A 27395-nucleotide genomic window follows, 5' to 3' on the forward strand; every position below is an offset into this window, starting at 1 on the left:
CATAATTAATTAAAAGTGTTAAAAGCTTTCCATAAATAAAGATACCAACAGCTGCAGGTGTTGCTTTGGGGCGTGCGTTCAAACGATTTTTGTACATTAATTACGGCCGCACAATTCGCGATTGGCAGCCTTCATTTGGATATTTAAAAGCCAATCAATTGGCGGTTCGACGAAGTCATAAATTTCAATGGGCGCTCATCAGCCGAAGGAGGCAAGCCCCTCGAAAAAAACAGGGGCGTCGAGCCGCAGATAAGCATCCACTTGTCACATCACTCATATTTCCACGACGTCAATTTGCATTGTCTGTGGAAATTGCAGCCTGCAGCTTGCAGCTCTTGCTGTCACATGCCAATTGACCCATTCGCCTGTTATGGCCAGGCCAGCCTCAATTTCTCAAGTGCTAAAGCAAATAAAACTTTAATGGCTAGTTTTACACTAGCCAAATTGTCAATTGTCGTGGCCAGTTGATTGCGTTTTACGACCGACAAACAGCAGCATAATTACGGATGGACCTGCACTGTTTTTCCCAAGAACAATTGTGAAAACACAAACTACTGAGTGGGCCGCATTCGAAAACGCGCTCAGTCAGCATTTTAATTTCTGTCTGATTGAGCCGAATGACTCGAGTTGGCGATGAATGTAGAAGTAGAAGTGTTTGCCGGCGATGCCAGACGGCGATAATTCCCAAGGGGCCAGGCTTCATCATCGCTTGTGTGTGGTCTCGCTGTATCTGTCGGTCTGCCCGACAGCCGGGGGCAATCGTTAACTGGCAGCCGATTATGTGATTGGAATATTGACAATTAGACGGTTACAAATTGATTTACTTGTAATTTTTGTGGCGCCCCTGGGAGGGAAGCTGGCTCATTAAAACAATCTAATGAATGCTCCAAACAAATGGTGATCATTGTGAGGGGCTAAAAAAGATTAAGTTGGAAAAAAATAATTGTTTTGCTGTATGAAATTGGACAAAAAATCTTTGTCAGAAGTGGGATTCGAACCCACGCCTACAGAGTAGACTGCGACCTGAACGCAGCGCCTTAGACCACTCGGCCATCCTGACTCTTTAGAATTACAAGGCCAAATATTGTTTTGGTTGGGGACCACATACTGAAACGGTTCATTCTCGAAACTGAAAAAACTGTTTAGCACAAGTAAAAATAGTGTAATTGGTATTAAAAAAAATATGTATTTTTGATTTTGTTTAAAATTGAATAAAAAAGTATTGTCAGAAGTGGGATTCGAACCCACGCCTACAGAGTAGACTGCGACCTGAACGCAGCGCCTTAGACCACTCGGCCATCCTGACTGTTAAACTAACGAGTGCCAATTTCCAGTTTGATCAAGGGAGAGTGTGTTCTTGATTTAATAACTGTAAAATAATTTAGATTTTAGAAATTTATATTTTTGTAGTCTAAAAAAATGAAATGAAAAAGTGGCAAAAATTTCTTGTCAGAAGTGGGATTCGAACCCACGCCTACAGAGTAGACTGCGACCTGAACGCAGCGCCTTAGACCACTCGGCCATCCTGACAGTTGTTGTTCGGATGCCAGAAGGCCAATCCGATTCGCTGGCATTGTACTTTGGCAACATTAAGTATACGCCGTGTATTACAAATGTTTGAAAATCACACTTAACACTTTGAACTTGCTGCCCACACTCGAATGCACTCCCGATGAATTATTATAATCGGCACCCCTGAGGCAAAGACAAATTGCCGCTCGTCGCGGCTTGGAAAGGTGTGTACGGACAGACAAGACACGAAATCAACATGCAGGCGATGGAAATGATAATAAAAAGCAGGCGAAATCGGGTCAACGTCATACATCACACTGTGCAGATTGGCAAGTGTCACTTTTTTTATATATTTCGATTTGTTGCCCAACAAATGACAGGCAACAAAATGGCGATATTCATCGCAAAGGTTGCTGAGGGGGAGCTGACGATCGAAACGGGAGTAATTAAGTTGTAGTTTTTCGGTTAGCCAAACTGGCAAAATGTCAACTAGCCCAAAGTGCGGACCGCTTGACATTTCACACGCAGCTGCAGTTGCTGCCACTGTTTTCGTTGTTGCTATTTGTTTGTTTATTTTTTTATATGCAGCATTTACTGGTCGCACGCACTTTCAATGCATTTCAATTAGTTGGAGCCGCAGCACAGCCGCTCCACTTTGACTTTGAGTGGCCGTACTGGACTGGATATTTTCCATTTTTACAGACTGATGGCAGACACTTGATAGGCCCGAGCGTATGTTAATCGGCCAACTCGACCTGACAGCCCAAGTTAATTAAAGTTTTCGCTCCCAACAGCCACCCAGCGTACATAATTCCCATTAATTTGCTAGTTAGCAACGCAGCCACTGCAAAGACCACCTCAATTGCACTCGACTCATTATGATTAATGATCGGCGCGTACAAGAATTGTTTGAGGACCGCGGTGACCCACAAAAGGCGACACATTTTCCTGTGGCCAACTAGAAATAGAATTAGCAAATTGCCCGAATGTCAATCAAGCGTCATCAATCAAAATTTGTGCTACTGTCAACTCGATCACAATACAAATATAAATAAGCGCAGCCCAGCGGGCTGCAACAGTTGGGTGCAGCTGAAATATTTAACTGGAGGTTGTAAATTACCATAACAATTCTGAATTCGGTATTCTGGGGAGCGACAGGTATTAACAGGTATGTGGGTCAACAGTGGAAAATCCCCTCCCGGCCAAAACCCCATGATATGTCAGCAGAGTTGTTAGCACAGCCGCACAAAGGTTAAACTGAGGCATTGAATGCTTTTCCAGCTTCGAGCTGATGCAAATGGAGTTTGGATTAAGTTAACACCCGATTACCTTGGGCCGTCTTTTCATGAGTTCTTTAGAGCAAATCATTTAATGAAGATATTGTCTAGTTTCCGAAGATTTAATCTGCTTTAGCACCAGGCATCTGTGGGCGGGGAAAAGTGTTTAATTCACGCTGATACCAAGTGACAAATGGCTATTCCACAACACTGGACAGCCAAACGACACGCGTTTATGGCCGCTTTGATTTATTGGGTTCTTTAATATAATTGCATTCATATTTAAATGGGGCTTTGAGCTGAGTAACACACTAATCTGAACAGTTCAGTTTTATGGAAAGAAATCGTTAAGGTTGTCGCTTTCAAAAACTAAATGATTTATAAATCATTTATTATAAAGAACAAAACTAAAATGATGACTAAAAACTAATGATTGATGTATAGAATTTGCCCATCCCACTTTTTATCGACTAATCTCTGTACAGTATGTTTCAATTAATATCCGAAGCCATATGAAAATCTCCCCATAATATTTCAATTAGAGTTCCATTGATACAACTCCGTCGTGACAAAGTCAATGCTCCTTTTCAAGTTCAAAGTCAAAAACACCAAAAAATAAATAAATACGTATATAAATTGAAGGAGGGGTCTAAACAAACTGAAGACTCAGTGGAGCATTAATCAATTGTGGCTCACTCTTCTTTTTGCCCTGGCTATTTTGTCGCGATACTTTTCTGCCAAATTTGAGCAAAGTTAATTAACAGGTTTCATTGTCTCGACTTTGGCGGCTCAGGCGAATGCCATATTTTTGTATTTTTCCCATTCTGTTGCTCAGTTTTTTTACGATCGCAATAAAACAAATTATTGTGGGGGCGTGTTTGTTGTGGGAGGGGAAAAAATACGAATTTGCATATATGTGTGTAGAATGGGGTGGGGAGTTGCAGGGGGTGAAGTCCAAAGAAAGCACCTGCAAACAAGTTGTAGAAAAAAACCGGTTTTGTTTGTCTTAAACACACTTAATTAAAGATGCAGCTTGTGGTTCTAAAACATCTAAGTTCCAACAATAACCCAGCCATGGCGGTACTCATTAAATGGGAATTCACTTAAGGACACTATAAAATCTTAAAGTACTGTCGATTTATTTATTACTTAATTTCTTACATACGTATTAAAGTTCTCACTAATAAACGCATTTAAAAATCAAGAAAATTAAGAATTTTTTTCATTTGTCTCTTTCCAAAAAAATGTTTAAATATTTATGCGCTTATCCTTATCATTTCTAGTTTTCTTATTAATTTTGGTCGTTTTGCATTGCACGTGCAGCGATTTGAAATTAGAGAAAAAGAGACGGAGAACAGATAGAACTCTCCCACGCATAAAAAATTAAGAAATTTAAGCAAACAACAAACACGAACAAATTATTTCGCTCTCTTCGTTTCTCTGAGAGCGTTTCTGCGATCAGTGCTGCCAATTTTGTCGTAAATAATATCTGTTTTTATGTTAAGCGAATTTTGTGGTATATTAAATATTTTATGTTTTGATTATGAGCCTGTATTTAGCTTATTGATCTTCGGGTGCCACCATTATCCTTGTGCTGAAAAACTTTATTCCAAAACATGGCCCTTGTTTCATGAGATCTAATCGATCTGCGAAAGAAGCCATTTGTGACGGGAAAAAAGCCAAGTTGGCAGCACTGCCCACGTTCACGATCTTCGTCTTCGCTCGCCGCTTTAAGCTCATTTCTGCTTCATTCCGCCTGCATTCGGCTGGCGGCAGCGTCGCAGTAAACATCGCGCGTGTAGAAGAGCGGCAAAAGCGGAGGTCGCGGTGTGTGTCTTTGTGTTTTCCATACTTTCCACTGCGGATTATAATAATAAACCGAAATGCGGGCTATAAAATGTGTTTAGTTATGTAGAAAGATTTTTAATTCCGAAGGAAACATCCAAGCAACCGGCGACGTGCAATTACGAAATTCTGTCTGTGACATGTGTGTTTGTGTGTGTGTGTTTGGTGCGTGCGCTTTTATTTTGGCTGCGCTTCCATGTGTGCGTCTATAAATAACAGAAATAACAAAAATAACAGCAACAACAGCAGCGGCAACAAAAGGCAAAAAACCAAAGAAGCGAAAAAGCTAAAAATGAAATATCAACAGCATAAAATGACGGGTTGATTGACTTGCAGGAATTTTTGAAACAAAAAAAAAACACGAAAATTCCACACTTTTCGGGTAAACGCAGTACTCAGCCTGCGATTATCGCAAATCCAGAAGCTACAGCTTCCGTTGTTTATCAAGAAACGCCAGCGAATCGCCGTAGAAACGCACCCGAATCGCCCCAAAGTTGCACTCTCTGTAAGTTGAACATCCGAATTTAAAAGTAATTCAAAGCGATATATTTGTAGATTCTTTCTATAAATCGAAGTTTTTCTTACTTTAAGTTTATTTTGATTACTAATTTCAAAGTACGCCCTCGCGATTTTGTATACATTTCCGTAGGCCGTCAAATTTTTTCCTAAAATGGAATTTTCTATGACCGCAAACAAAAAAACAAAGAAGTTAGTCATTTACTGATTGTAAAACTAAAACTTTACAGAATTACATAAGCAATGATCTCCAAATGAATTTCTTTATTTTTAAAAGTTATATTTAAAGCTCAATTTTATTTAATGTCAAAAATAATTCTTTTACAACACAACTTAAGGAATCTTAATTTTTTTCAATATAAGCTAATGAGACGATTTCCAACAAAACAAAATTGTTTCTGTGCACTTAAGATTCTGTGTTTGTGTGTAACTGAGTGAACATAAAGGCGTTTTTCTGCAGAGTCATAAACTCCGAAACTGTATACATTTTGGGGATTTTTTTGCTTTTCTGCTCATACACACGTCAGTGCAACGCCTATAAAACCTCACATAAAAGTCAAGTCAATCAATGAAAGGGCAGCCAAATAAATTACCCACAAAAGAGTAAAACAACAAGTAATTTAAGCGTTAAACACAGACAGCGAAGGCGCCATGAATTATCGCCCTCCATTTTGGAGAAAAGTCTGCAATTAATTCAAGCAAAAAGTTTATTAAAATCGAATTAGTTTTCCACCAAAACTAAACAGATGACACCCACATAGTCTGAAAACAACGAGCCCCAATGGAGCCGCAAGTGCGGAATTTTGGCAATTCCGGGAAGCATACATATGGTCTATCCGCCTGATCCGCCGCCTGCGATCTTTCTCTCTTGGCCAAACAAATTGATTTGCGTATTCCCACATGTTTTTCCGTTATACATTTTCAATTTCCATTTCACTTGATTGAAGTTTTGGCCTTTTGCACATGTTTTTGTTTACGCCTTAACCAGTACACCAACACACGCGCACATTTATTTAGATTCAAGCAATCGAATTGTTATTCTTGGCTGGGGCAACTAAAAACTGACCAAAATAACTTGAATAAATAAGCTATTTGATTAGATAGATAAATATAAAAAGGATACAAAAAATGTTTTGTCAGAAGTGGGATTCGAACCCACGCCTACAGAGTAGACTGCGACCTGAACGCAGCGCCTTAGACCACTCGGCCATCCTGACTATGAAAGTAACGAGAACCCGAAAACGCCGTGTAAAAATTATAAATATTTCCAGCATATTCCTTTAATTATATAAATTAAGAGCATTTATTTTTAGGTGTAAATATATTTAAGAAAGAATAAAAAAGAACAATTTTACAACTGCATTGTTCAACCTGCATAGTTTCTGAATTCAATATAGGAATAGGAAATGTCGATTAATTAATTGTTAATTAAATATAATTTAAAATTCTTGAACAACAAAAAATCTTTGTCAGAAGTGGGATTCGAACCCACGCCTACAGAGTAGACTGCGACCTGAACGCAGCGCCTTAGACCACTCGGCCATCCTGACACATGGGATGAGCATACCAAATGCGCGTTTTCCATGGCGCTCGCTAATTCGTTCGCCCTTTATATGGTTCTGCTATAAAAAGTGGTTTACAAAAAACTGCCATAACTCTCGGCCTGATTTAACTGTGCGAGTTTTTATGCAAATTAACCAACTTTCTCACGAGAAATAAAACCGAGGAACATGCTTGTATTTGCCGCTTATAATTGTGGATGTTAATTTGCTGGCATTACACAACCAATCGAGAGTTAAATAACAAGAACTGTGCAATTTTATGACGGAGTAATTGCGAATTAAATCGATTCGATCAGCTGCTTTGCGGTTGCACTTTGTACAAACGCCGACAACTGTTTACAAAGTCGCTTGCGTACAGATATATCTTATCTCTGGGTTTCGGGGTTGGGCTTGCGTACAAATCGCAGACAATCGCCGCCAACGAACAAAAGACAACGAGGCCTTTCAGAATACCTATATCTCTGCGGATTTCCCAAAAAGCGTAACTGGAAAAGAGGTCAAGACCCGTAGCATTCCTCGATTCGAGCCAAAAGCGAACTGGCTAATAATAATCCGGTTCAAGGGGGCGTGGCGCATCTTGGGAACGGAACTGGGGTACAAAAAACCGAACCCTTCTCATTAAGCGGCGTTCGTCTTTTGTTGTCTTTTAATATTTTGTATTATTTATTACTACTGCTCAAAGCTGCACGCCGCGTAGTTCGCTTTTTCGTTGGGGAAATGGATATTTTAATGAGTTTGGCCAGCACTCGACGACAGTTTTTCCGCCGCTCACTGTTCATAGTGGGAAAAATTCCAATTAGATTTTGACACTGCCTCGAAAAGATACATTCGCTGGCGAAGAATAGACGGGCATTGTTTATGGCTTTCCTTTGACTCGATGCCGACATCTTCATACGCATATAGTACAGATAGATATGGCCATAGACAGATGTCTGTGAGTTTGCGAATGGACGTAATTTGCATTTGCGCATTTTTCCGCTAATTATTTGTTTATCGCAGGAAAATAACCAAATCGAAACGAAAAATGTAAAATCAAATCGAAAAATGTTTTGACAAGCGTCGAGAAATGATTTCTGCCATTGAACTTGTTGCCTTTCCCTTGCTGATATAAAGTTAAAATAAACAAATTACAGTGCACTCGAAGTGCTAGTGCGGAAAAAAGAAGCATACAAACAGACAGACAGCTAAAACTCAGTTTAGTTCCAAGGCAAGTCTCGCTTGATAAGTTATACTCATTTATAATCATCGAAATGGGTCAGCAGCACTGCTCAAGTCGAGCAACAATTGCGCACGCAATTTTTATTAATTTAGAATGCATCAAAAAACCATTAAACTGCGGAAAAATATACCCACAGACATGACAGCATTTTAGTAAGGTAGGTGGGGGCATGCGAATTGGCTGAGGGTAATATAAGACTGACACAATTTAGTCAGCAAAGTGTTGGTTAAGTTTGCATTTCTCTTCTTTGCCTTATTTGTTTGTAAACAAAGCAAGTCGCAGCTGACACAGTTGTATTGGATTCTGATTTCGATTCCAATTCTGATATTCAGGGCAGGAGCTCAATGCCATTTGGCTGGGTCAGTTCTGCGGTTACTATATGCAAGAGAATATCGCCAAATCCACTGCGTCGACAAATTCGGAACGGGAATCAGCAGCATTTGTCGTACAAGGTCTGGACGGGTTGCCTTTCATCGCAGTTTTGACTGGTTATCTGAACTGGGAGGGGATTCGTGTGGTCATAAACCTGAATCTGGCTCTCTTTCAATAATAGCACACAAACCATTTGCTCACGGTCAAACGTTTGATGAATGACTTTGCATCGCAGTCATGTTCAGGCCGTGATAAGCTGGTTTGCGGCACGCCTAATGCACTTTAATGCCCCCATTGATTACCCAATATCATCTGAATGGAGCTCCATCATACAACAACAAGATAGTGGACCAATTGTCAGCAGGGCGAGAGAAATTACTTGTGTGGGATTTAAGGGGCTTTTACCCCAACCAGCTTTACAATAACGATTTAAAATATGTGGTTTGGACATGCTTTATCTAACGAAGAAATAATTTCTTAATAAACTAAGTTTTTTTTAGATTCCAAAAAGTATTGTCAGAAGTGGGATTCGAACCCACGCCTACAGAGTAGACTGCGACCTGAACGCAGCGCCTTAGACCACTCGGCCATCCTGACCTGCAAAAATCGGGTGTCAAAATATCTTTCGCCGAAAAGAAAATCTTTTACACAAATAAATAAATAAAAAATAAACGCATACATTTAATTTTTAGTTCAATGCCTGCATCAGCGTCCATAGATAATGATCAATGCCCTCAAAAGTTCAAATATCAGCTTTCGAGTTATGTGCTCCTTTAAGGCCTCCATGTGACTGCGAATTATAATTTCAAAATTATCCACGCATTCCAAGGTGCAAAGGTGCAATGTTATGGATATATTGTCAGTCAATAGTACTCGGGAAAGCTTATAGAAGTCCCTTAGAAACTGTTCCAGGTATTGAATGTTCTTTGTGCCAGCGATCTTTCTATATTTGCCGAATATTTCTTCTATATTTTCTGCGGTAATGGAAGTGTTTAATATTTCAAAAGAAGTATTTTCAGCATAGGGGTTATGCATATTTGAATATCTCCAATATCCCGGATCAGCTATGAATAAAAACTTACTGCAGATGCTGGACTCCATTTCTGAAAGAATCTTGACCACATTTTTATTAATCAAGTTATTGTGCAGTAGAACAAATTTCATGGTGAAAATTTTCAAATTGGGCAAATCCTTTTTTATTAAGTTGATCAAAATATCACAGATAAATACCTCCTTTTTTTGAACTTTTTCGTCCTCAAAGACTCCGAAGTAAATGATTAAATGGAAGCTTTCGAAAATGCCACAAAGACTAAATATTAGAGCACTGTACTTGTCGTGCAAAGATATTGTCTGAAATGTCAAGAAATACGGCTTCTTCTGACTTTCATCTGGAAACTTCTGGAGAATTTCCTGTGTAAACTTCATGTATTTATATTTTTTTATTTTGGGGTGGAGAGGTCTTTCGAACAGATCCTTGCACTTTTTCTGATCATCTTTTGTCAACTCGTTGAAGGATTTTAGGGTATTAATGAATAGCTTATCTTTCATTATAATAGTAATTTTAACACTCGGTATTTGGTATTTAATGAAAAGACAAAGCCAACTTCATTTATTTTTAAATTTGAAAGAAAAATTTCCTTTATATTTAATTTTTGAGATATTTTAATTAAATATTTTCATTTTAGCTTTAAGTAAAAATTTCCTTTCCTTTTGTCAATTTATTTGCGACGCCGACGTATTACTGATGGCCTAGAATTGTTTATCACGGGCAGATGTCCGGGTCTTATCTTCATCTTCCAAGATTCCAGTTTCGAAGCCGTCTTGATCATGGGTGTGAATGTCAGGATGGGTTTCATCGGGAAGTGGGCTTGATAGTTCATGAAGCTACGAGGCGTTGTGGCCAGGAAGATGGCGCTCCAGTTTGGGTACTTTAGAAGGTGCAGGGAGTGCGGGATGAACTTATGCAGTTCATCGGAGAAGAACGATAGGTCGATGAAGTACCTCCTCTTTTTTCGGGGCATGTTGTTTTCCACGTTGATCAAATACCAATCCAATCCATAACTGTTTGAAATACTAAGGGCAACTGGTTTTAATAAGGGCGCGATTTTTAAGGACTTGCGCTTTTTATCAGGGGAATCAGATGAATCCTTCGAAGGTGACTTCATAGTTTTCTGCTGGATGTCCATGCTTGCAGTTATTATTAGGGAAAATTTTCCTTTTCTTTTGTCAATTTATATGCAAGGCCTACTTAGTACTGAACTTGACCGCACGATTAATGGAAAAGAATTTAATCGAAAGCAAGTACGATAACTTTTTCCAGGGTGATGTAGTTACAAAAATTTGAAAACCATTTATCATTGCCCAGATATTGACACGCCCCGTCAATATAAATAATTGCTAATTGCTAGCCATGATTAATGTCTGGCATCTTTTGGAGTTCGTTTGAAGAGCTACGGCTCCGAAAACATTCGACTCGCTCAATTTGCATAATTGCAATTTATTGTAAATCCGTGTGCAAATATGCAAGAAATTTGCAGCAGCTCTTTATGGCAAACCAGAGGCCAACGGCTTTTCACAATTTGAATTTTGGATTTGTTCAATCCGACTGTCTGTTGGTTTTTCAGTCATATGCAAATCGCTCTGCGACTTTGACTTTGGGTTTTAAATCCCACTAATTGTTGGCAACCCCTGAGACCGATATTCCAACGAAACTCTTTATTATTTCGTGCCAATCGTTTGCCAATCAATCAGTGTGTGCACTCCATCGGACATTGTTGCTAATTAGTTGTCAAATGGGTATTAGCACTGCAATTGTACATGTGGTTAACGATTCAGTAATTGATAAGCTGCCAATAAATTTCAGGGATAAAAGTGTTCCATAGATTCCTATTATAAGTTGGGATGGAGTAGTGTTCTAATTAACGTAAACCTTCCATTTCTTGGTTTAAAATAATTTTAAAGATTTCAAAATCTGTTATGTGGTTATAATAGCAGTGTAACTATTACCTAATCTTCAACATCATAGTCGACTATGTTCTCATGTTCTCTTTAGCGAGTTCAAGGACACTCTTAATTCAGACGATCTTTCAACCCACAATCTTCTAGACAAATAAAGTCTAGAATTCATTCACGTTTCCAAGTAATTTAACTAAAACGAATTTCGCTATGTCTATATACTGATGACCATATGTGTGTATATATTTATTACAGATTAACCCGAGAATTAAATGGCGTGTGGCTTTTATGGCCGCCGGTCCCACGCAAAGTCACGAAAATTGGACGGAGATTTCTCATTGTCGGAGATTTCACATTTGCCCGGCCACCACGTAGCAATTCTCAAGTTCAGCTGTAGAAAATTAAAATGCTTTGTTAAAGCGCAGTGGAAAAGTGTGTGACACAACTTAAAACTTGGCAGATAACAATTTCCGCGTAAAACAATCCTGCGGACTTTTATCATCTCGAAGAAATAATTCTACGGTATTGAATGCAAGTGGGTCAAATAAAAATGAGTATAAATTAAACCAACATTGGCACGTTCCAAGAAACTGCAATATCAACAACTACGACCATTGTAACTTATTTATAGTACTGCTTAGCCTTTTTACTTTATTCGACTAGGCTTTGTGCATATATAATTATGCAATCACTGCAGTTCCCGTGAACGCGACCAGGCAATATCAGCGGGCAATTCATTGATAAAAAAACGTTGACAGCAAGGGCTATAAATTAACAAGTGCCTAAAGAGGAGTAACAATGAAAAAACGTTTAAACAGACCGAAGTTCAACAACAAATAAACTACAATAAATTGTTACGAATGTCGTAACAAACTGTAGAAAGAAACGTGTACAAAATAAAAACAAAACAAAAAACACTACTTTGTATCATTTATATTCACACAATTTAATTTTATGAAATCTAAATCTCAGCAATAATTTAAACCACAAAATAAAGAAAACATTTTACAGCGAAATATTTAAGAGCTATAAACATTAACAAGTGCCTCAAAAAGTATCTATAGAAAGAAAAGCAGCGACAAAAACACACCGAAAATCAAATAATGAACTCACCACAGCTGGCGCCCACCACTGCGCAATCTCACCACGCTGAGAGCGCTGACCAAACAGCGCCGCCTGGAAATAAATATGCGCCTGGAAGAAGGCTAGCTGCGCGGCAAACTCTTCGATTGGCGATACCGAAGGCGCAACCCGGTGACCCACTGAACCACCCAACGAGTGTGGGTGGCCTCTTTCGTCCCTCCCCCTCACAACTGCCACCGGCACCGATTTTGAAGCGCGTTCCAGCGATCAGCGGCGGCTGCAGTGGAATACCGAAGTCAGCCTCGCCGCTGGAATCGCACCACCTGCCCAATGTCACGCCCACCACCGCCCACACCCGCTTGGGCTATGGCATGCAGGGCGCGGGGGGAGGCAGTGGCTGTTCCAGTGCCTCATCAGCATCCAATTTTCTGGGCGTGCGCAAGCCCAGCCTGACCTTGAACTCATCGGATATCCGGAACAACAACGATCTGTTCGCCTTCCCCAAGGACATGTCGCCTGTGATGAGTGGTAAGTGATGGGTATTTCTAAGATATTTTCGAATTTAGTTTGAATATACTTATTTTTCCAAAAGAACACTGCCATTCGCCTATGTTCACCGACCTATCATCAGCTAACAGCAATGGTTCACCAACACATCACCAGCAGCTGGGCAGGCTATTTAGTCTCAGTCCTTCGAGCATCAGAAGTTACGGAAATGTAAGTGGATTTTAAGTTATCTAGATGTATATTATAGTATATTATAAAGTAACAAAAGTTCCGGACTGCCAAAACTTGTGTCGGCCCTTTGACTTTACAAATTCCCACTCGTAATAATTGCCGATGGCTATTTATAAACATTCTGAGGGAGCAAAGGTCATGACTCACTTGGAGCTGTTCTCTGGTTTTATGGTGTCCATAAACTCTCACTCAAGCTTTTGTTATCCCTCATTCGTTACCTTTAACAACCCCTGAGCCAGTTTTTAGGCTCATTTTGATTATAGTTTTGCATACACTTAGAAAAAAAGTGCTGTTCTGCACTTGGGAAATATAGTACTGAAAGGTAATTAGAAATGATTAGTAGGTATTTCGACGTAAATAGAACTAGTTGGGAATTATTGGCACTCTTTCAAGAATTTCTCGCTTTTAGATATAAATCGAGAATATTATTATTTTGACCCTATCGATTCATAATTTAATTAAATTAATTTTCTGAGTGCACTCCACGAACTAAAAGTAAACCACGATGAGCTTTACAGTGCCATATTTAAGCAAATACATAACTCACACCTCACACGCGACTCCGTCTGGATTGGGGAACTCTTGGGGATTGGGGTCTGAACCACTCCCTGAGTTGGCGACTTTCCTAAAACCGGCTTTGAGCAGAAATAACTCTCTCCCGCTCAGCGTTGCTTTACGTAAATGGTTAGAAAATAGCGTCAACTTAATTAATAAATAACATTTAGCACGTTTTCAAAACAGAACTAGAAAGTGAGCTACAAGGCAAAGGAAAGAGAATCGTGGCAAACGAGCCCACTATACATATAGTATATAGCGGCTATAACCACAATATTGGATGGCTATACCGGGTATGAATAATCGGCATTTGGCGTTGATTTTTAGCGTGGCTCGTGCGTCGTTAAGCAAATTTCTCGTTTGCGAATGCCCTTCCAAAGGCATATTGACTTACTTGATCGTTTGGTTGCTTGATAACTTTATGGTACTATCACCCTTTAAGGTGAGCAACTGATTAGCTCCAGTAATCGTAGTTGTAATCAATGGGGAACAAAGAACTATTCGTGTTCCCTGATCGCGCGATTAGATGGGCCGACAACCTTTTAATTAAGAAAAGATCAGATGACCCATATAGTGGAGGGCATTACACCTTAGCTGATAAGATGACCAGCTGTCCCTAATGTTTTTATAGTAACTTAAATCGAAGGTATATTATTAATAAAAAGGTATGTTGACACCACAAATATTTTCATAATTTCTATATCATACATACTTTCTATTGATTAGATACCTTCGACAAACTGTTAGGGTATTCCCATCGCCATTTCCCAACTGCAGATCAATTAATTTCGTTCTCCCCAGCGTTCTTAACTATTTGACAAGCTCTTCAGCGCAAACACACTGGGAACGTGAGTCGCAGAAGATTGTTGTTAATATTATATGAAGTTGGGTGTATGACAGCGCCCGAGCATATTAATTAGTTGGCGAGTTGGGGTTTGTCGGGGAATCTTCTTCACGAGGAGAGAGCCCCAGTGAGTGTTGTCGAGAGAAAAAATCGATTAGTACCGGGAGGCCCGATGTTTTTGGGGACCGAGGAGGGGCACATATAGTGCCAGTCGAAATACAAACAAAGTCAACTCGCGTTCTGTTCGCATTATAAAGCTCCCCAAAAAGCGGCAAACACTGGCGGGAAAAAAAAGGCAAAGAGAGGGGCACAAAAGCTACTTATAAACGGACGGACAACTGTGTTTTGGGTCTGGCATTTTGTGGTTTTCGTCAAGAATTCCATTTTCAGTATTTGTCGAATTGAGATGCGCACCGGTTCGTCTCCGATTCCTATTCCGTTCGTATCCAAGTATCCGAGTATCCGACTTCTTCCCGAGAATCTTTTTGTAAATACGCGAGATTAATTGCTCGAACGTTAGATCGTGCTGAACACCCGCGGAAAGTTGATGTGAAAACCGTATAGCATGGGCAATCGTTTGAGCGGCTTGTGGTGCAAGAAAACAACATTGAGTATAACCCACCAAGAAGAGCAGCAGTATAGCCGGGAAACTCGGAACGATAAGAGCCCTCCGCGTAGTGGTCGTAAATCAAATCGAATTCGAACCAAGTCGAGTGGTTCCGGTGATGGTAGAGGCACTTTTCGTCTTGCCAGCGTACGCCGTTTATCACTGAGAGATAACCCCAAGAAGGCGATTAAAACCCCTTTGGATAACCCCAGCATTGCAACCGTAGAGCAAACCTTTCGGGAGCTAACCAAGCGAGCTGATCTCGATTCCAGCATGAAAGTTAATGCACAACTAATGCCCACTGTCAAGGTTAGTTCGCATACTCAAATACCTCAATTATGTCATGTGTTTTTGTTTGTATCTCTCGGATTTGAATAGCAATGGAAATAGATATGGATGCCAGAGTAAAAACAAAAGACAAACTTGAATTATTCCGATATGCTACTCAGTTCACGGCCAAAATCAAAACAAATTGTCCAAGTGGTTTCGGTGTCGTTGTCGGTTTGGGTTTTGCTTTCGGCTTTGGCTTCAGATGGTGTGTCATTAGCATTTCAGGTGTGTGAAAATGCGGATGCTTGTAAGGTGTCGCGATCGGGATTAGCCGCCATAATTTATGACCAACATCTAATTGAAATTGTAAACAATAATGGCAGTCTATCTGTGGGTCTGATGAGGGCATTAGGGAAGGCAACTGGGCAAGGGTCTTTAGAGCTTGTTTGATAACAAGTGGATAATGTAAATGACGCAAGCCCATCGGCAAATAGTTACTGTTTATTGACTCTTGTCAGTATTTAAGCAAATAATATTCAATAATACCCCTAAATAGCTTATTACCGCAGAGTTTGCAATAACAAATGCTTGAAAAGTGGCACAATATTTCCGAATATGTGGATAAAATGTTACATACTAAGTGATTTTATTTAAGGTAGTTGCAACATGTGCTTCAAATCGAGATAGTGAAAAAGGCAAATTGTCTTATTACAATCTTCAATCAACATTTTCAAGATTTTTTGGGCAACTATTAAGAACGCATTTAAGTAAAGTACTTAACATAAATTTAATATGTTGCAAAGGCATCCTTTTAATCAGTGAAAAACCCAGTCTGACGCATAAATTACCTCTGTCCAAAAGGCAAAAACCCATTATTGCTGACGTTCGATTCAGTGTGTTATTCCAGGGAATTATTGCCCCCTTCCGACTTCCAAGTGACCCAATTTCCAATCTCAAATAAATCACAAAAGTCGAGTGCAGCCAAGGGTAAGGAGAAAAACGTGTTAAGCACGCTTTGCATATAAATAAATAAACAATCTCTCGGATGCCGAAAAAGAAATGCATAAAAATCAATTACGCATGAAAATTCCAATTGAGAAAAATTCAACGATAAGCCATGGCGCATGCGTGGCCTGAAGCTGAAGTCGGAAAAAACTGGGCGTGGTCTGTGTCTTGGTAAAAGTTATAGCCCTAGGCTTAAAAGTTACGTCTTCGGATGCAGCGGATGCAGCAAAAGATACTAAGCTCCCACGGTGATGACTCACAGCTAAAAAACTTCTTCATCGCAACGCGATCGGCACAAGTTGCTATTGGAGACTCAATCACGGCTTTCGGATGACTCAGAGATGTTTTAGGCGAAAGCCAATTCATTCATACGTAGATACACGAGTAGATACAAATAAGTACGTGGCGAGGAAAATAAGAGTACAGTAGAGGTTCCTTAAAGCAAACACTGAAATTGAGGAGTGAAAAAAGAAATATTATTTGTTTTGGGTTATAATTTTCTTATAATTAATATAAAGAATTATTTATTTACCCAAAAAAAATCAGTGTTGATCTAGAAAAAAATGTAGAAGAATGGTAACTGCTATATTGCTGTTCCTTCAATGTTATTCGCATTCATTTCCATCGCTTCTCGCTTTTCAATTTATTTATTCTTCAACAAATATTATTCTATAGCTGCGGAAACAACAAAAATATTTGTATCCTTCTGTTCATATCAACATGTTTACATTAATAAAGTGTCCATTACCTCGAGCGCTCACTGTGGTTGTGAAAGAATGAAAAGCTCACATGCTCATGTTTTGGTTTTGCTGAATGGACATGACTCACTTGAAGGACATGACACCTGACAAAGTTGTGATTAACTTAAATATTTCTTTCAATACGATCAAAAGAAAATGGCACACTTTAGTGAGTAATTTTGTGACCTGAATAGCGAAAGTAGCCGAAGGATGCGACAGATTAATGTGAATGGAAAGATGATGAATTAGCTGAGACAAATTGCATAAGCAGTTAAGTAATGAACGACCTTCTTCTGGCCAACTTGCTCAGGGTATCTGGTAAATAAAGATACAAGTACACTATGTAGGTGCGGCGAACTTTTTACATCAGTTCAAGGCATATTTATACCAAAATGTACCGAAGATTTTTGCTTATTTTCGATCCACTTTGGCATTTCCTGCAAATGCGAAAGCGTACCAAAAACCATCTGATAAACAAATACGCAAATCAATTAGATTGAAAGAAAGAAAAGAATATAAAAAACAACGCGGCAAAAACATGTTAAAAGATTTTTCCCATTTAAACGCACGTGTCGATTTCGAATCAATTTGAGATGATTTCTGTTTGCTCAGATATCGAGTAAATAAAACAAAATCCACGCACAAATAAATAGCTGGTAAATATAAACAATAAGGAGAGAAAAATCTAACTGAGATTTCCTAGAAAAATTCATCGCAAATCATTTGCCAAAATGCGAAAAGAAAAAGATGTAAAGGTAGTATAAATAACGTGAAATCAAATCAAATTATAATTCGCATCCAAAAGCCGAGTAAAAACAACTTGTTGTACGATCACCCACTCTTAGCTCTTATTCTTTCTGACCGAACCACTCCGTCTCTTTCGTCTGAATTTTTCTCTTTTCGAGGCAGCCAGCCAGTCACAAAATAAAATTTCAGGCCTCAGTCTTGTGTCGAACACTCGAACGTCGAGTTCGTGGAGCGGAATCGAAGACAACGACAAATACAGAAAAGATCCAATAATAAAGCTACTTAAAAATAATACAAACGATTTATTGTTCAAACGCATTGTTGTGAAATAGCGAAAATGCCTAAGGATCGCTATAAATCGTAGTGAAAAGTGCGTAAGGCGTGAAAGAAAAATATTTCCATCGAGCTGTGACCATAATTTAAAATGAAAGCTAAAAATAAAAATCACAAATGTGATTAAAAATAAAACAATCACACATGTGACGTTCGACGCACAGAAAAACATGTGCAAAAAGTCTGGATAATATATATATATCGTATATACTTGAAACTGCAAACACTTTGTGTGCACTTACTGCGGAAAAATATTGTTCATTTGGGACACATTTCAAGAAATCCGAGAAAAATATACACAAATTAGCAGCAAAAGAAATAAATATCTTAAATTTTGTAAATACAAGTTCGTGGAATAGCAATGTCAAAAATTAAATTTCAAACAAAAAAAAAAATGGAACACGATATAATATACATAAAATTGCAATATATATTAAATAGAATCAACATTTGTAAATGAGTGCACAGCTCATAGAAAATTCAAGAATAAATTTACATAGATTGTTGAAACAAAAATTAAGTGGGCTAATAAAACGAGTTAACAGCAGAAAACCGGTCTCAAAGCAAATGTGCTTGGAAAAACTCAAAAAGCAAAAAACTCAAATTGTTGCGTAGGCTTTTCGTCGCTTTGGCAGACTTAAAATCAATCAGACGAACGCCCACAGTAAATAAAAAAGAAAAAAAAACTCAGCAAGCCAAAAGTGCAACAGGAAAAAGCGGTTAACGCCTTATGTCGCCTGTTGGCATTAGCTGTATTATCCAAGCGGAAACTCATTAGTCAGTTACATGAAGACACAGCGAAAGAAAAAAAACACTGGCAAACGGAAGTGGGGAAAACCCAAGCACGTGGGCTTTTCAAATGTTTCACTCGAGTTTCTAGGTGGGCTTTGAACTTGTTCCACGCCCAAAGGTGTGAAAAACCAGACCAAAGTCGAATCGAGTCAAGGTCTGATCCGAAAGAAGCTGTAAATGTCAAACGTATCTTATTTGCATCTCTTGCATGTAATGCTCAAGCCAATGGAAAGATTTTGAATTTATGGGTTAGGGATTTTCCAGAAAAGGTTTACTTTTATGGAGCATTAAAAAGATCGTAAAGCAAAGGGTTAAGTTCTCTGTAATATAATGCTCGAAATTGATGCGCATTCTTCAGCTTGGAAAGATACTTTTATTTTTGTTTTTTTAAGAGTATTTCTTAAGCCTATTTGGTGTTCAGTTCTTTTCTTACTTCTCAATTAGCAGCTTCAAACGATCGGTTGCCTATTTCCAAATAAGATACAAATCAGTTGGGGGAAGCACAGAAAAACTTGCTAAGTGCAACTCCACCATTGGGCATTGTATCTGGAGAATACGCAGAAAACTATCCATAGAAGGAATCCATAATCAGTTACGCTTATTGTGTATCTTGCAGATACATTTGTCACAGGCACGGCCAGGCACGAAAACCAGTTCTGTGGCATTTCTTGTGTAAGCCTTTCTGAGCGCGATCTTTTGTGGCTCTTTCGCGTATCTTTCGGTTAACGGTTGCCAAAAGCAGACAAAACACAAAATTCGAAATAAAAACAAAAATAAATACACAGATAATCACAATAAAGCACGAGCACAAAAACCAGATGCTTGATAATTGTTTATGCGCAACAATACTGAAACGGTAAAATACTTTTAGCCAAAAACACTTTCTGAATGCGATTATGCGGATAAATTACTCGGCCGGTCTTCTTCTGCTGTTAACCCCGCGGAATGCTAATCGTCTGGCTTGTTAATAATTATATAAATGAAAAATGTTTTTGTTTTGGTTCTTTTGTGTCTGTTGCTAAGAATTCCTAGGAAAAATGCCAACGAACCCATCATAAATAAAGGGTAAACAAACAGCGAGTGCACGAGGGAAATTCCCAAAAATCAAACAGATTGAATTCGAATAAAATTGAGAATCAAAGTGCGGTGAATCCAAGTGAACGATTAATCATAAACAATGGTTGTCACATCGACAAGAAGTCCGCTGCTGGCGCAAACCCAACCGGCAAATGCCTCAACCAGTGGCACTCACACCTCGGCCGCCCTGCGATCGCGTCTCATATTTCCCCGGCAGCATTATCAGGTAATTGTCAATCAATTCCGCCCAAAAACTGCCTCAATGAAGACCCAATTGTGCCGCAGAGTCAAGGGTTTTGTGTTAAGTGTTTGGGTCACAGGGTACATTAACCCCGAGGCGCCGTCGCCGGCAGAAAATGAGCAACCAGACGACGGCGAGCGATCTCCTCCTAATGGGTCAGTGAAAGGCGGCCCGAAAGACCAAGAATGCTCATTTCAATGGCCACCTTTACTACCTATATAAAAACATGATTTTATGATTGCTTCTCTGACGCAATGGCATTGGGACCTGGGTTTCTTCTTTCGTTTGAAAGGAAAAGAACGCAAACAAGACGTCCAAATTTGTTAATGACTTCGAATGCACTATGTGCAGGATTCCCAGAAACTGCAGTGGTATATTATGTGTCTAAAAATGCACAAAGTTATAAAGAAACCTCCGGATTCGAAATCTGGAAGTATTATTTCTAAAAAATCACGTCGCTCTGATAAAAAATTGCAAGTAAAAACAGGAAGTGCAAATTTGTTTCATATTTCTTATTACTTGATATTTACAGTATATTATAAAATTAGGTTTGTTTAAAAAATATATGTTCTCAGCTTTCACAAAAAGCCAAAAGCATTTAAAACCACTTTTAGAGGCCAGGTTGTAAATGTCATTTCAAACATTAAATATGCGGTCATAAAACGAACTCAAACTGAAAATTAAAACGCATTTTGGTGCGTAGTGCCACACTTTGAATAGCTCCAATCTATTAAAAATAAACATTAATTTTCCACTTTTCAAACACGTTTTCTGCTCATTTTCGTGGCACAGCGTTGGCAAATTCAGAGAACAAAACAACACAAACCATTAAAATTGCCGGCACATAGATCGAACGATAGCAAGCTATTTGTTTATAATTAATTTCATGCGGCTTTTGTTTATTAAGACACAAATGCGTCGACTGGAAATGCGTCAACTGCAGTTGGCCCGGGGATTTCCAGTTGCCCATTTAAAGTGGTTAGCCCAGATATATCTATTGATATTGAACGATTCCAGACGCAACGAAACATCTGCCAATTTGCACTCTCGACCTGGGCCAAGAAAGTATCTGAGTAAAATTCTCTTAAATTGATTAAAGATTTCTTGTATTTGTATCTCCTCTAAAAATATAATTGTATTCGCTTATATAGCCAAGATCTGGATCTTTGTTGGATTTTGTGCGTTGCTCTTCGTCTCGTTCTAAAGTGGAACCGAATGTTTTATTTCTGTACCCTGCTTTCCATTGCCGACGTCGCCTTTGTCTATATAATGTAGAAACTACATCATTTGATTTCCAGTACGTGCCTCTTACGGCCTGCCTCACTGACTTTAGTCGGCGCCGTTGACGTCAATTGGGGGAACGGACTGTCCGACGAACGGACAGATGAGCGGACAAACGGACGGACTGCGGTGTAGCAGGCGATCATGCCGTGGTTTGGGGGATTCACTCTTGCGCCGACTATTCCTCATCTTGGGGCAATGTTAAGATATCTTTCGGCGCCCCTTCGGTCTGTTTATAGGATCAGTGCTGTGGTGAGATTGCAGTTACTAAATTTTAGTTCTTTCACTTGATTTAAGATTTCCATTATTGAGAAATTTGTTATTACAGTTGGAAAATGTCTTTAAATTCGATTGGGGAAATATGGCATTTCAATTAGCAAAGATATTAGAAGGGAAAAGGAGTAAACAAAGCTTAAAATGCATTCTATGGATTTCATTTCAATAACTCTGGGCCAAACAAAATTTCTATTTAATTTCAGTGTAATAAATAAATATTTTTATACATATTAATCCATTTAAAATTAATTCATCAGTGATTACATTTTTATCACAACTGAAATGACATCAATAAAACCATTTTCCAAACAGCCTTTCATTTAATTTGCTGAATTATGGACCACTCTCGTAGATATTTACCAGATAGACTTGTTGACTTGTTGGTCCAGTTCAAAGCTGCAATTTATGAATGAATTCAATTAAGATGATTTTCTTTCCCGAAGCGGGGAAAACCCCAGAGCGCCTCGTAGATCTCACACGGTCCACTTGAATTGCAGCTCAGCTCAATTAAAAGATAAAAAGCAACAGGGTGAACCATTAATTCAAATTTGCAGCGGTTTTGGTGTGCGAGAAAGAGAGGGGAATTGAGAGGAGAAAGAGAGGGGTAAATCGAAAACTGTAAGAGATTTACTCTGATCTCTATAAAATATACGAATATTAAGACTCCAATTATATTCGATATTCGTTAATATATCTTTAAAGTGTCGGTTTCTCATATTTTTGGGAAAGAGAAATACGAAAGAGACAAGAGCAACAAGTTTTGAAAGCTTTTTTACCAGATGGTAATGCCTCGTTCTCACTGCCAGTGTTGTTAAGTCAAAATGCTAAAAAGCGCCAATATTGATGTTTCTCTCTCTCTTCATATTGCTCGCTCTTTCCCTCCCTTTTGTTGGGGGTGGGCAGGCGGCAAACAAGTTTACTTTGCTCTGCTTTTGTGCTTTTCATTCAGTTTTCATAACTCAGTTGTGTTCGTCGCCGTCGCGCGTTCAAAAGCTGAAATCAAAATACCAGTGCTGAAATATATAAAATCGAAGCGCAATTATAAATTACAAAAATAACGTGATTATTACCTGTTAATACTATCATAAATAATGATATAAAATGTATGTTAATTCAGGTTAAGTGTTAACAAATAAAACGGAAACAGAATAATATTCTATATTTTAAGATCGAAGAAGCATTAAATATTAAAATCAGATTTAAAAGTGTTTATAGTGATTAAAAAATGCAGTAAATATATTGAGTGCACCTTTCCTAACCTTTCTTTGATTGAAATACAACTTTAACCATAAGGTAATAATTATGCAAAATGTTTTAAAAAATTGTGTGATATTAAAATTTTAAATATATACAGAGGTGGTCAAAAGTATTTACACAACGAGCTTTTTTTTCAATTGTCAACTAATTGAAAAAAAAGCTCGTTGTGTAAATACTTTTGACCACCTCTGTATCTACCTTTGAAATCCAACCAATATTTGCCAATATTTCGAATTCAATGTTGAAAACGTTCCGTTGTAAATTTTAGCAACAGGAAGTTCTGTATAAACTTTTCCCCTGAAAAGACATAAAAAACTTGTTATTGTTTATAGTAGGGGTATAATAAGGCACCTCACCCCTTCCTGGCCACAATTGGCTGTGCGATGGGAAATGTATCTTATAGATAGTTTGCGTAGTTGTTGCTCAGTTTCATGGTCGATTGCCTCGATTATGCTTTCTGATTGCACTACACACAGTCTCGGCCTCACATAGAGAACCCATTAAAACGATATACATTTTGGCACTTTTACCTCGTCTCCCAGATTGGCAGTTCGCCCAGGTGAAAAGAATCTGCGAACCGGTTTTTCGATGTACAGGTAAACCACATAGATATGAATACCATTTTTTTTTGTTTATTGTTTCTGTGAAATGTTTTCTTTCCCTCCGTTTATTTATGGCTTATCTCCGCCAGTACAACTGATATCGAATCGCGGTCGCGACAAACATGTCCAAAAGACATTGGCCCGGCCCACGCAATCGGGCAATCAAAGGGGTAGCCGAAAGTAAACACACCCTTGTTCAAATTGCAGGGATTGCAATCTGACCCGGCCTCTAAAAATATGGGTGCCCAATCCCCATAAGGGATAACGTGGAAATCGTTTCCTTAATGCGACATATTATCTGAAAAAAAGTGAAAATAAAAGCAAAGTTTGTAAAATTGTTGATTTTATAGAAAGCTAAAGGTTTTACTTTCTTAAATTCTTTATTACAACTTTTTTTTTTAATTTTTTAATATGTACACATATACAAATGGAATTTCTTAATAAATTCTTTTCATTCCCTGATGAAATTATAGTTTAAGTCGTATGATTAAGAGCTATCTTGACTCACTTTGAGGGGGCTTTAAAACGGACTGCGATTTCCTAAACATCATGCAAATGTAATTTCACATTTAAAAACAATAAGATAAAAAGCCTCAGCCTAATATATACATACATTATACGTGGCTCACTTCGCATTCGCGATAATTTTGAAACAATTGATTCGCGGAATCTTTGGTTTTTAAAACCCCCTCACCACTTAGCTTTTCATCGTTCCTATGGTTAACTTTTGGCAAGATTGTCAGGTGAGCCAACCGCCTACGCAGTGGGCTAAATGTAACGTCAAATTCGAATGCATTAGATTAATCTCTGGCTAATGAGACAAATTTCAGACAGATCTAATTGGCAATGGCAGTCGCAATCGCAGCTGTTTCAGCTGCAGTCGTTGCCATACCAAACATGCAGATACAAAACGTAGATGCAGATACAAATATAATCACAGAGCACGACAATGCCACTGACATAGACCTTGAACTTGTGCGATTTTTCCCGTTTGCCTTGCCTTTTTTTGCCGTTTGCCAATTTTCCTTCGCTCAGCGGCTTGCATTATCTATCGCAGCGGGGCAATTTGAATAGAAAATTGAGTTTGGAGGTGCAGGTGGAGCTGAGCGGAAATACCTCTGGCTGCCATGTCATCGTAAATATTTTCCCGCTTTATTTTTCATTCAATTTGCTACCTTTGAGTGCTCAAATTGCAAAGCGCGTCATTCGCTTGGCAGGTGGAATGGCAGGTGCATCAGCTACAAAATATATGTCTCCGGGGGCAGAGAGCTCGAGAAGTGGGCAACTAAAAGCCGAGTCGGAGACGAAAGTGCTAAAATTGAATCATTGAAAGTTGGCTTAAATAAGTGCACTTGAAGGTGCCAGTTGCCAAGAAGACAGTGAGTGGAAATAGCACTATTTTTGTAGGCCTTTTTGAAGCTGACTTATTAAAGTGATCAATTATAATAAGGTCGCATTTGTATGTCAAAAGCTAAAGAGCTCAAGACGTTCAAAGCTATTTTTAAGGTGTATCTAATAGGCAGGAAAAACATAAATTAAAATGAATACTAATATATTTGAAAGGATAACCAATAGTGTTTCGAACGAGCGTTTGTTAAAGCGATCAATAAGTATCACATTTTATGAACCTATTATCTCTTGAAGTTAAAATGGTGGATTTTTAACAAACCTTTAAATATTTCTGTATTTGTTTTTTCCTTAGCTCACACTCGGGTTAGACTATTCATCAACTTTTCGCAGTCGGTGTTTGCACTTCCAGTTTGTTTATCGCCCTCGCCCACACGACAACCTCAACCTACGACCCATTGGAAACAGTCTCAGTTTTTGTTTTCTTTTTTTCCCCTGAAATGTCACTCTGCCCACATTGTGGAGCTCTCTTCGCATTTTCTTCTTTTCGCAATTTCCCCCTACGTTTGCATTTGAAATTTGCCGCCCTAGAACAATAAACTGGCTTTATGATAGAAATTCTCTCTGTTTGTGGGGGGGATTGGGTTGGAAAAAAGCGGGAAGGGGGTTGCTACAAAATGGGTTGGGGGCTGGAGGATGCTACTGTTCAAAGCAAACAAACAAAGTTTGGCATTCATAGTTGAATGCCAGGGACTAATTAAACAATAATAAAACGCAAATAAAACGACAGTATAATACGTTTTATGGTGCTTCTGGCACCCCTTTACCAGCCACCCACCCACCAACTCATTCAGCCAAAAAAAAAGACCCCAAACCCCTTCCGCAAACCACCAAACGTATACCCCATATCAGCAGCGCCCAAAAATTATTGTCACGAATACATTAAAAATCACTCAAGCGTTGTCTCGTGTGCCAATTTTTTTTGTTGGTATATATTCTTGCTAAAATTCCGACCCCCATCCCACTGCCCAATTTCAATGTGGTGTTCATTTAAATCACATAAAAATCAAACAAAAAACCCACATAAAAGCCAGTTTTATTATTCCATGTTCTATTACGGGTTCTGTTTTTTGTCTTCCCCCATTTTTTTTTGTATGTTAATTGTTGAAGTTTTATAACTTTTTAATGAAACAACCAAACGAAACTGAACCAAAGTGAACCGCAAATTATATGCAAATCCACAGTGATGAAAAAATCCCTACCTTGAAACGGTTTTAGATTCGGAATTTGTGACAAGTCTTCAAAACTAATACTTTGATAAATCAATAAAACTTTGCTAATCATCAAGTTTAAATTTGAAGATAATTTGTTTTGTGTCATGCGGCATTAAAGTGACTAACGAATACCCTTCAGCAAGAATTGATATTAAATATCTGACCTAATTTTGTTAATCGAATATCGAATTCAAAAAAACTCCGTTGGTGCGCGAGGATCATTTTAAATTAAATTTTAAATTGACATTTTAAACCATTTAAAACAAATTTGGAGTTTAGCAGTGCCTGGACCGTTGTTGAATAATTTAGATAGCAACTTAATTATTTAATTGCGAATTCATCTCAAGTCTAAATCGTTATTTATCTCCCTTTGTTCCACATAAATCATCCACTGTCAAAAATCCATTATGAAATACCGTCTGATTTGAGTGTGAACATTTTTTCTTCGTTTTATAATTTTTAAAACAAAATAAAGCCCTCGCTTAATTTATGCAAAATGGTCATAACTCAAAGCGACAGAGGAATTCACCTTTAAAACAAAACAAACAGCTAAAAAAAACTTGGTTTTTTTCTTTCTCTTTTGCTTTGGCTGATTTGACAAATGACAATAATAATGATAATACCAGTAGCCACCTGCTGCAGGGATTCGGTGAATAATACTATAGACGTTATTATTATTGCCCAGTCCCACAATGTGAACAACTCCGACAGCTGTAAGCTGTCGACGGCATCAGCGCTATCTGAGATCGCAGATCATGCAAATTAGTTTGCCATCACATATTAAGAAATTAAGAATTCATAATTTCGGAGAAGTTCGTGGAAAAGAATTCAGAGGCATTCTTCGAAGACGAGTGGCGTTTAATTGAGACTTATGAGGGGAAAACAAACATATAAGCGAGCTTTAAATACCGAGAAAATCGCAGTGGGTGGGTGGGGTTGGTGGTGAAGAGTTCAAAAACCTTACCTTCAGTCAGGACATGCAAAAAGAGGCGAAGGTCGATTTGGCTTCGGCTGAGCCCTGGGCTAATTAGAGTCAAAGGACGTGGCACAATGGTCATGACATGTGGC

General features: G+C 38.5%; 3 protein-coding genes, 1 long non-coding RNA gene and 6 other non-coding genes across 13 annotated transcripts in view; 1 reads left to right on the forward strand and 9 right to left on the reverse strand.

Moving 5' to 3' along the window:
* Nucleotides 1-977: 977 nt before the first annotated feature.
* Trnal-cag lies at nt 978-1060 on the reverse strand. The gene has a single exon. It is a non-coding gene; the product is annotated as a tRNA-Leu (tRNA).
* Nucleotides 1061-1223: 163 nt separating this feature from the next.
* On the reverse strand, nt 1224-1306 carry Trnal-cag. Its single transcript has one exon. It is a non-coding gene; the product is annotated as a tRNA-Leu (tRNA).
* A 141-nt stretch (nt 1307-1447) lies between these two features.
* Nucleotides 1448-1530, reverse strand: Trnal-cag. Its single transcript has one exon. It is a non-coding gene; the product is annotated as a tRNA-Leu (tRNA).
* Nucleotides 1531-6284: 4754 nt separating this feature from the next.
* On the reverse strand, nt 6285-6367 carry Trnal-cag. The gene has a single exon. It is a non-coding gene; the product is annotated as a tRNA-Leu (tRNA).
* Nucleotides 6368-6617: 250 nt separating this feature from the next.
* On the reverse strand, nt 6618-6700 carry Trnal-cag. The gene has a single exon. It is a non-coding gene; the product is annotated as a tRNA-Leu (tRNA).
* A 2117-nt stretch (nt 6701-8817) lies between these two features.
* Trnal-cag lies at nt 8818-8900 on the reverse strand. Its single transcript has one exon. It is a non-coding gene; the product is annotated as a tRNA-Leu (tRNA).
* A 65-nt stretch (nt 8901-8965) lies between these two features.
* LOC117141307 lies at nt 8966-9866 on the reverse strand. The gene is made up of 2 exons (XM_033304694.1): nt 9386-9866; nt 8966-9277 (listed from the first exon to the last, which is right to left on the reverse strand). Exons 1-2 carry the CDS (start codon nt 9849-9851, stop codon nt 9009-9011), a joined length of 735 nt encoding a protein of 244 aa, XP_033160585.1. The 5' UTR covers nt 9852-9866; the 3' UTR covers nt 8966-9008.
* Nucleotides 9867-9993: 127 nt separating this feature from the next.
* On the reverse strand, nt 9994-10575 carry LOC117141308. The gene has a single exon (XM_033304695.1). The coding sequence runs from the start codon at nt 10487-10489 to the stop codon at nt 10022-10024; it is 468 nt and encodes a 155-aa protein (XP_033160586.1). The 5' UTR covers nt 10490-10575; the 3' UTR covers nt 9994-10021.
* Nucleotides 10576-11710: 1135 nt separating this feature from the next.
* Nucleotides 11711-27395, forward strand: part of LOC117141304 (sterile alpha and TIR motif-containing protein 1) — a 37845-nt gene continuing 22160 nt past the window's right edge. For 2 of the 4 annotated variants that reach the window (XM_033304684.1, XM_033304685.1), the window contains exons 1-2: nt 11711-12869; nt 12934-13058. In XM_033304684.1, the coding sequence (XP_033160575.1) occupies nt 12362-12869; nt 12934-13058 (633 nt within the window). In that variant the 5' untranslated portion in view covers nt 11711-12361. Of the gene's footprint in view, nt 12870-12933; nt 13059-15028; nt 15395-18056; nt 18218-19995; nt 20276-27395 lie in introns of those variants that run through there. The other 2 variants (XM_033304687.1, XM_033304686.1) reach the window with 2 other exon arrangements.
* LOC117141309 lies at nt 21419-23549 on the reverse strand. Its single transcript, XR_004459476.1, has 4 exons — nt 23461-23549; nt 23303-23401; nt 22208-22840; nt 21419-21818 (listed from the first exon to the last, which is right to left on the reverse strand). It is a non-coding gene; the product is annotated as an uncharacterized LOC117141309 (long non-coding RNA).

This window comes from Drosophila mauritiana, chromosome 3L, assembly GCF_004382145.1.
Source record: "Drosophila mauritiana strain mau12 chromosome 3L, ASM438214v1, whole genome shotgun sequence".
NCBI classification, from domain to species: Eukaryota; Metazoa; Arthropoda; class Insecta; order Diptera; family Drosophilidae; genus Drosophila; species Drosophila mauritiana.

Excerpts from the sequence above, each read along its gene's own strand:
- LOC117141307 (XM_033304694.1), bottom strand. The coding sequence starts at position 9,851 with ATGAAAGATAAGCTATTCATTAATACCCTAAAATCCTTCAACGAGTTG. Across the intron at positions 9,278-9,385 it reads AATGGAGTCCAGCATCTGCA|AAAATATAGAAGAAATATTC; the intron begins GTAAGTTTTTAT and ends CCATTACCGCAG.
- LOC117141308 (XM_033304695.1), bottom strand. The coding sequence starts at position 10,489 with ATGGACATCCAGCAGAAAACTATGAAGTCACCTTCGAAGGATTCATCT.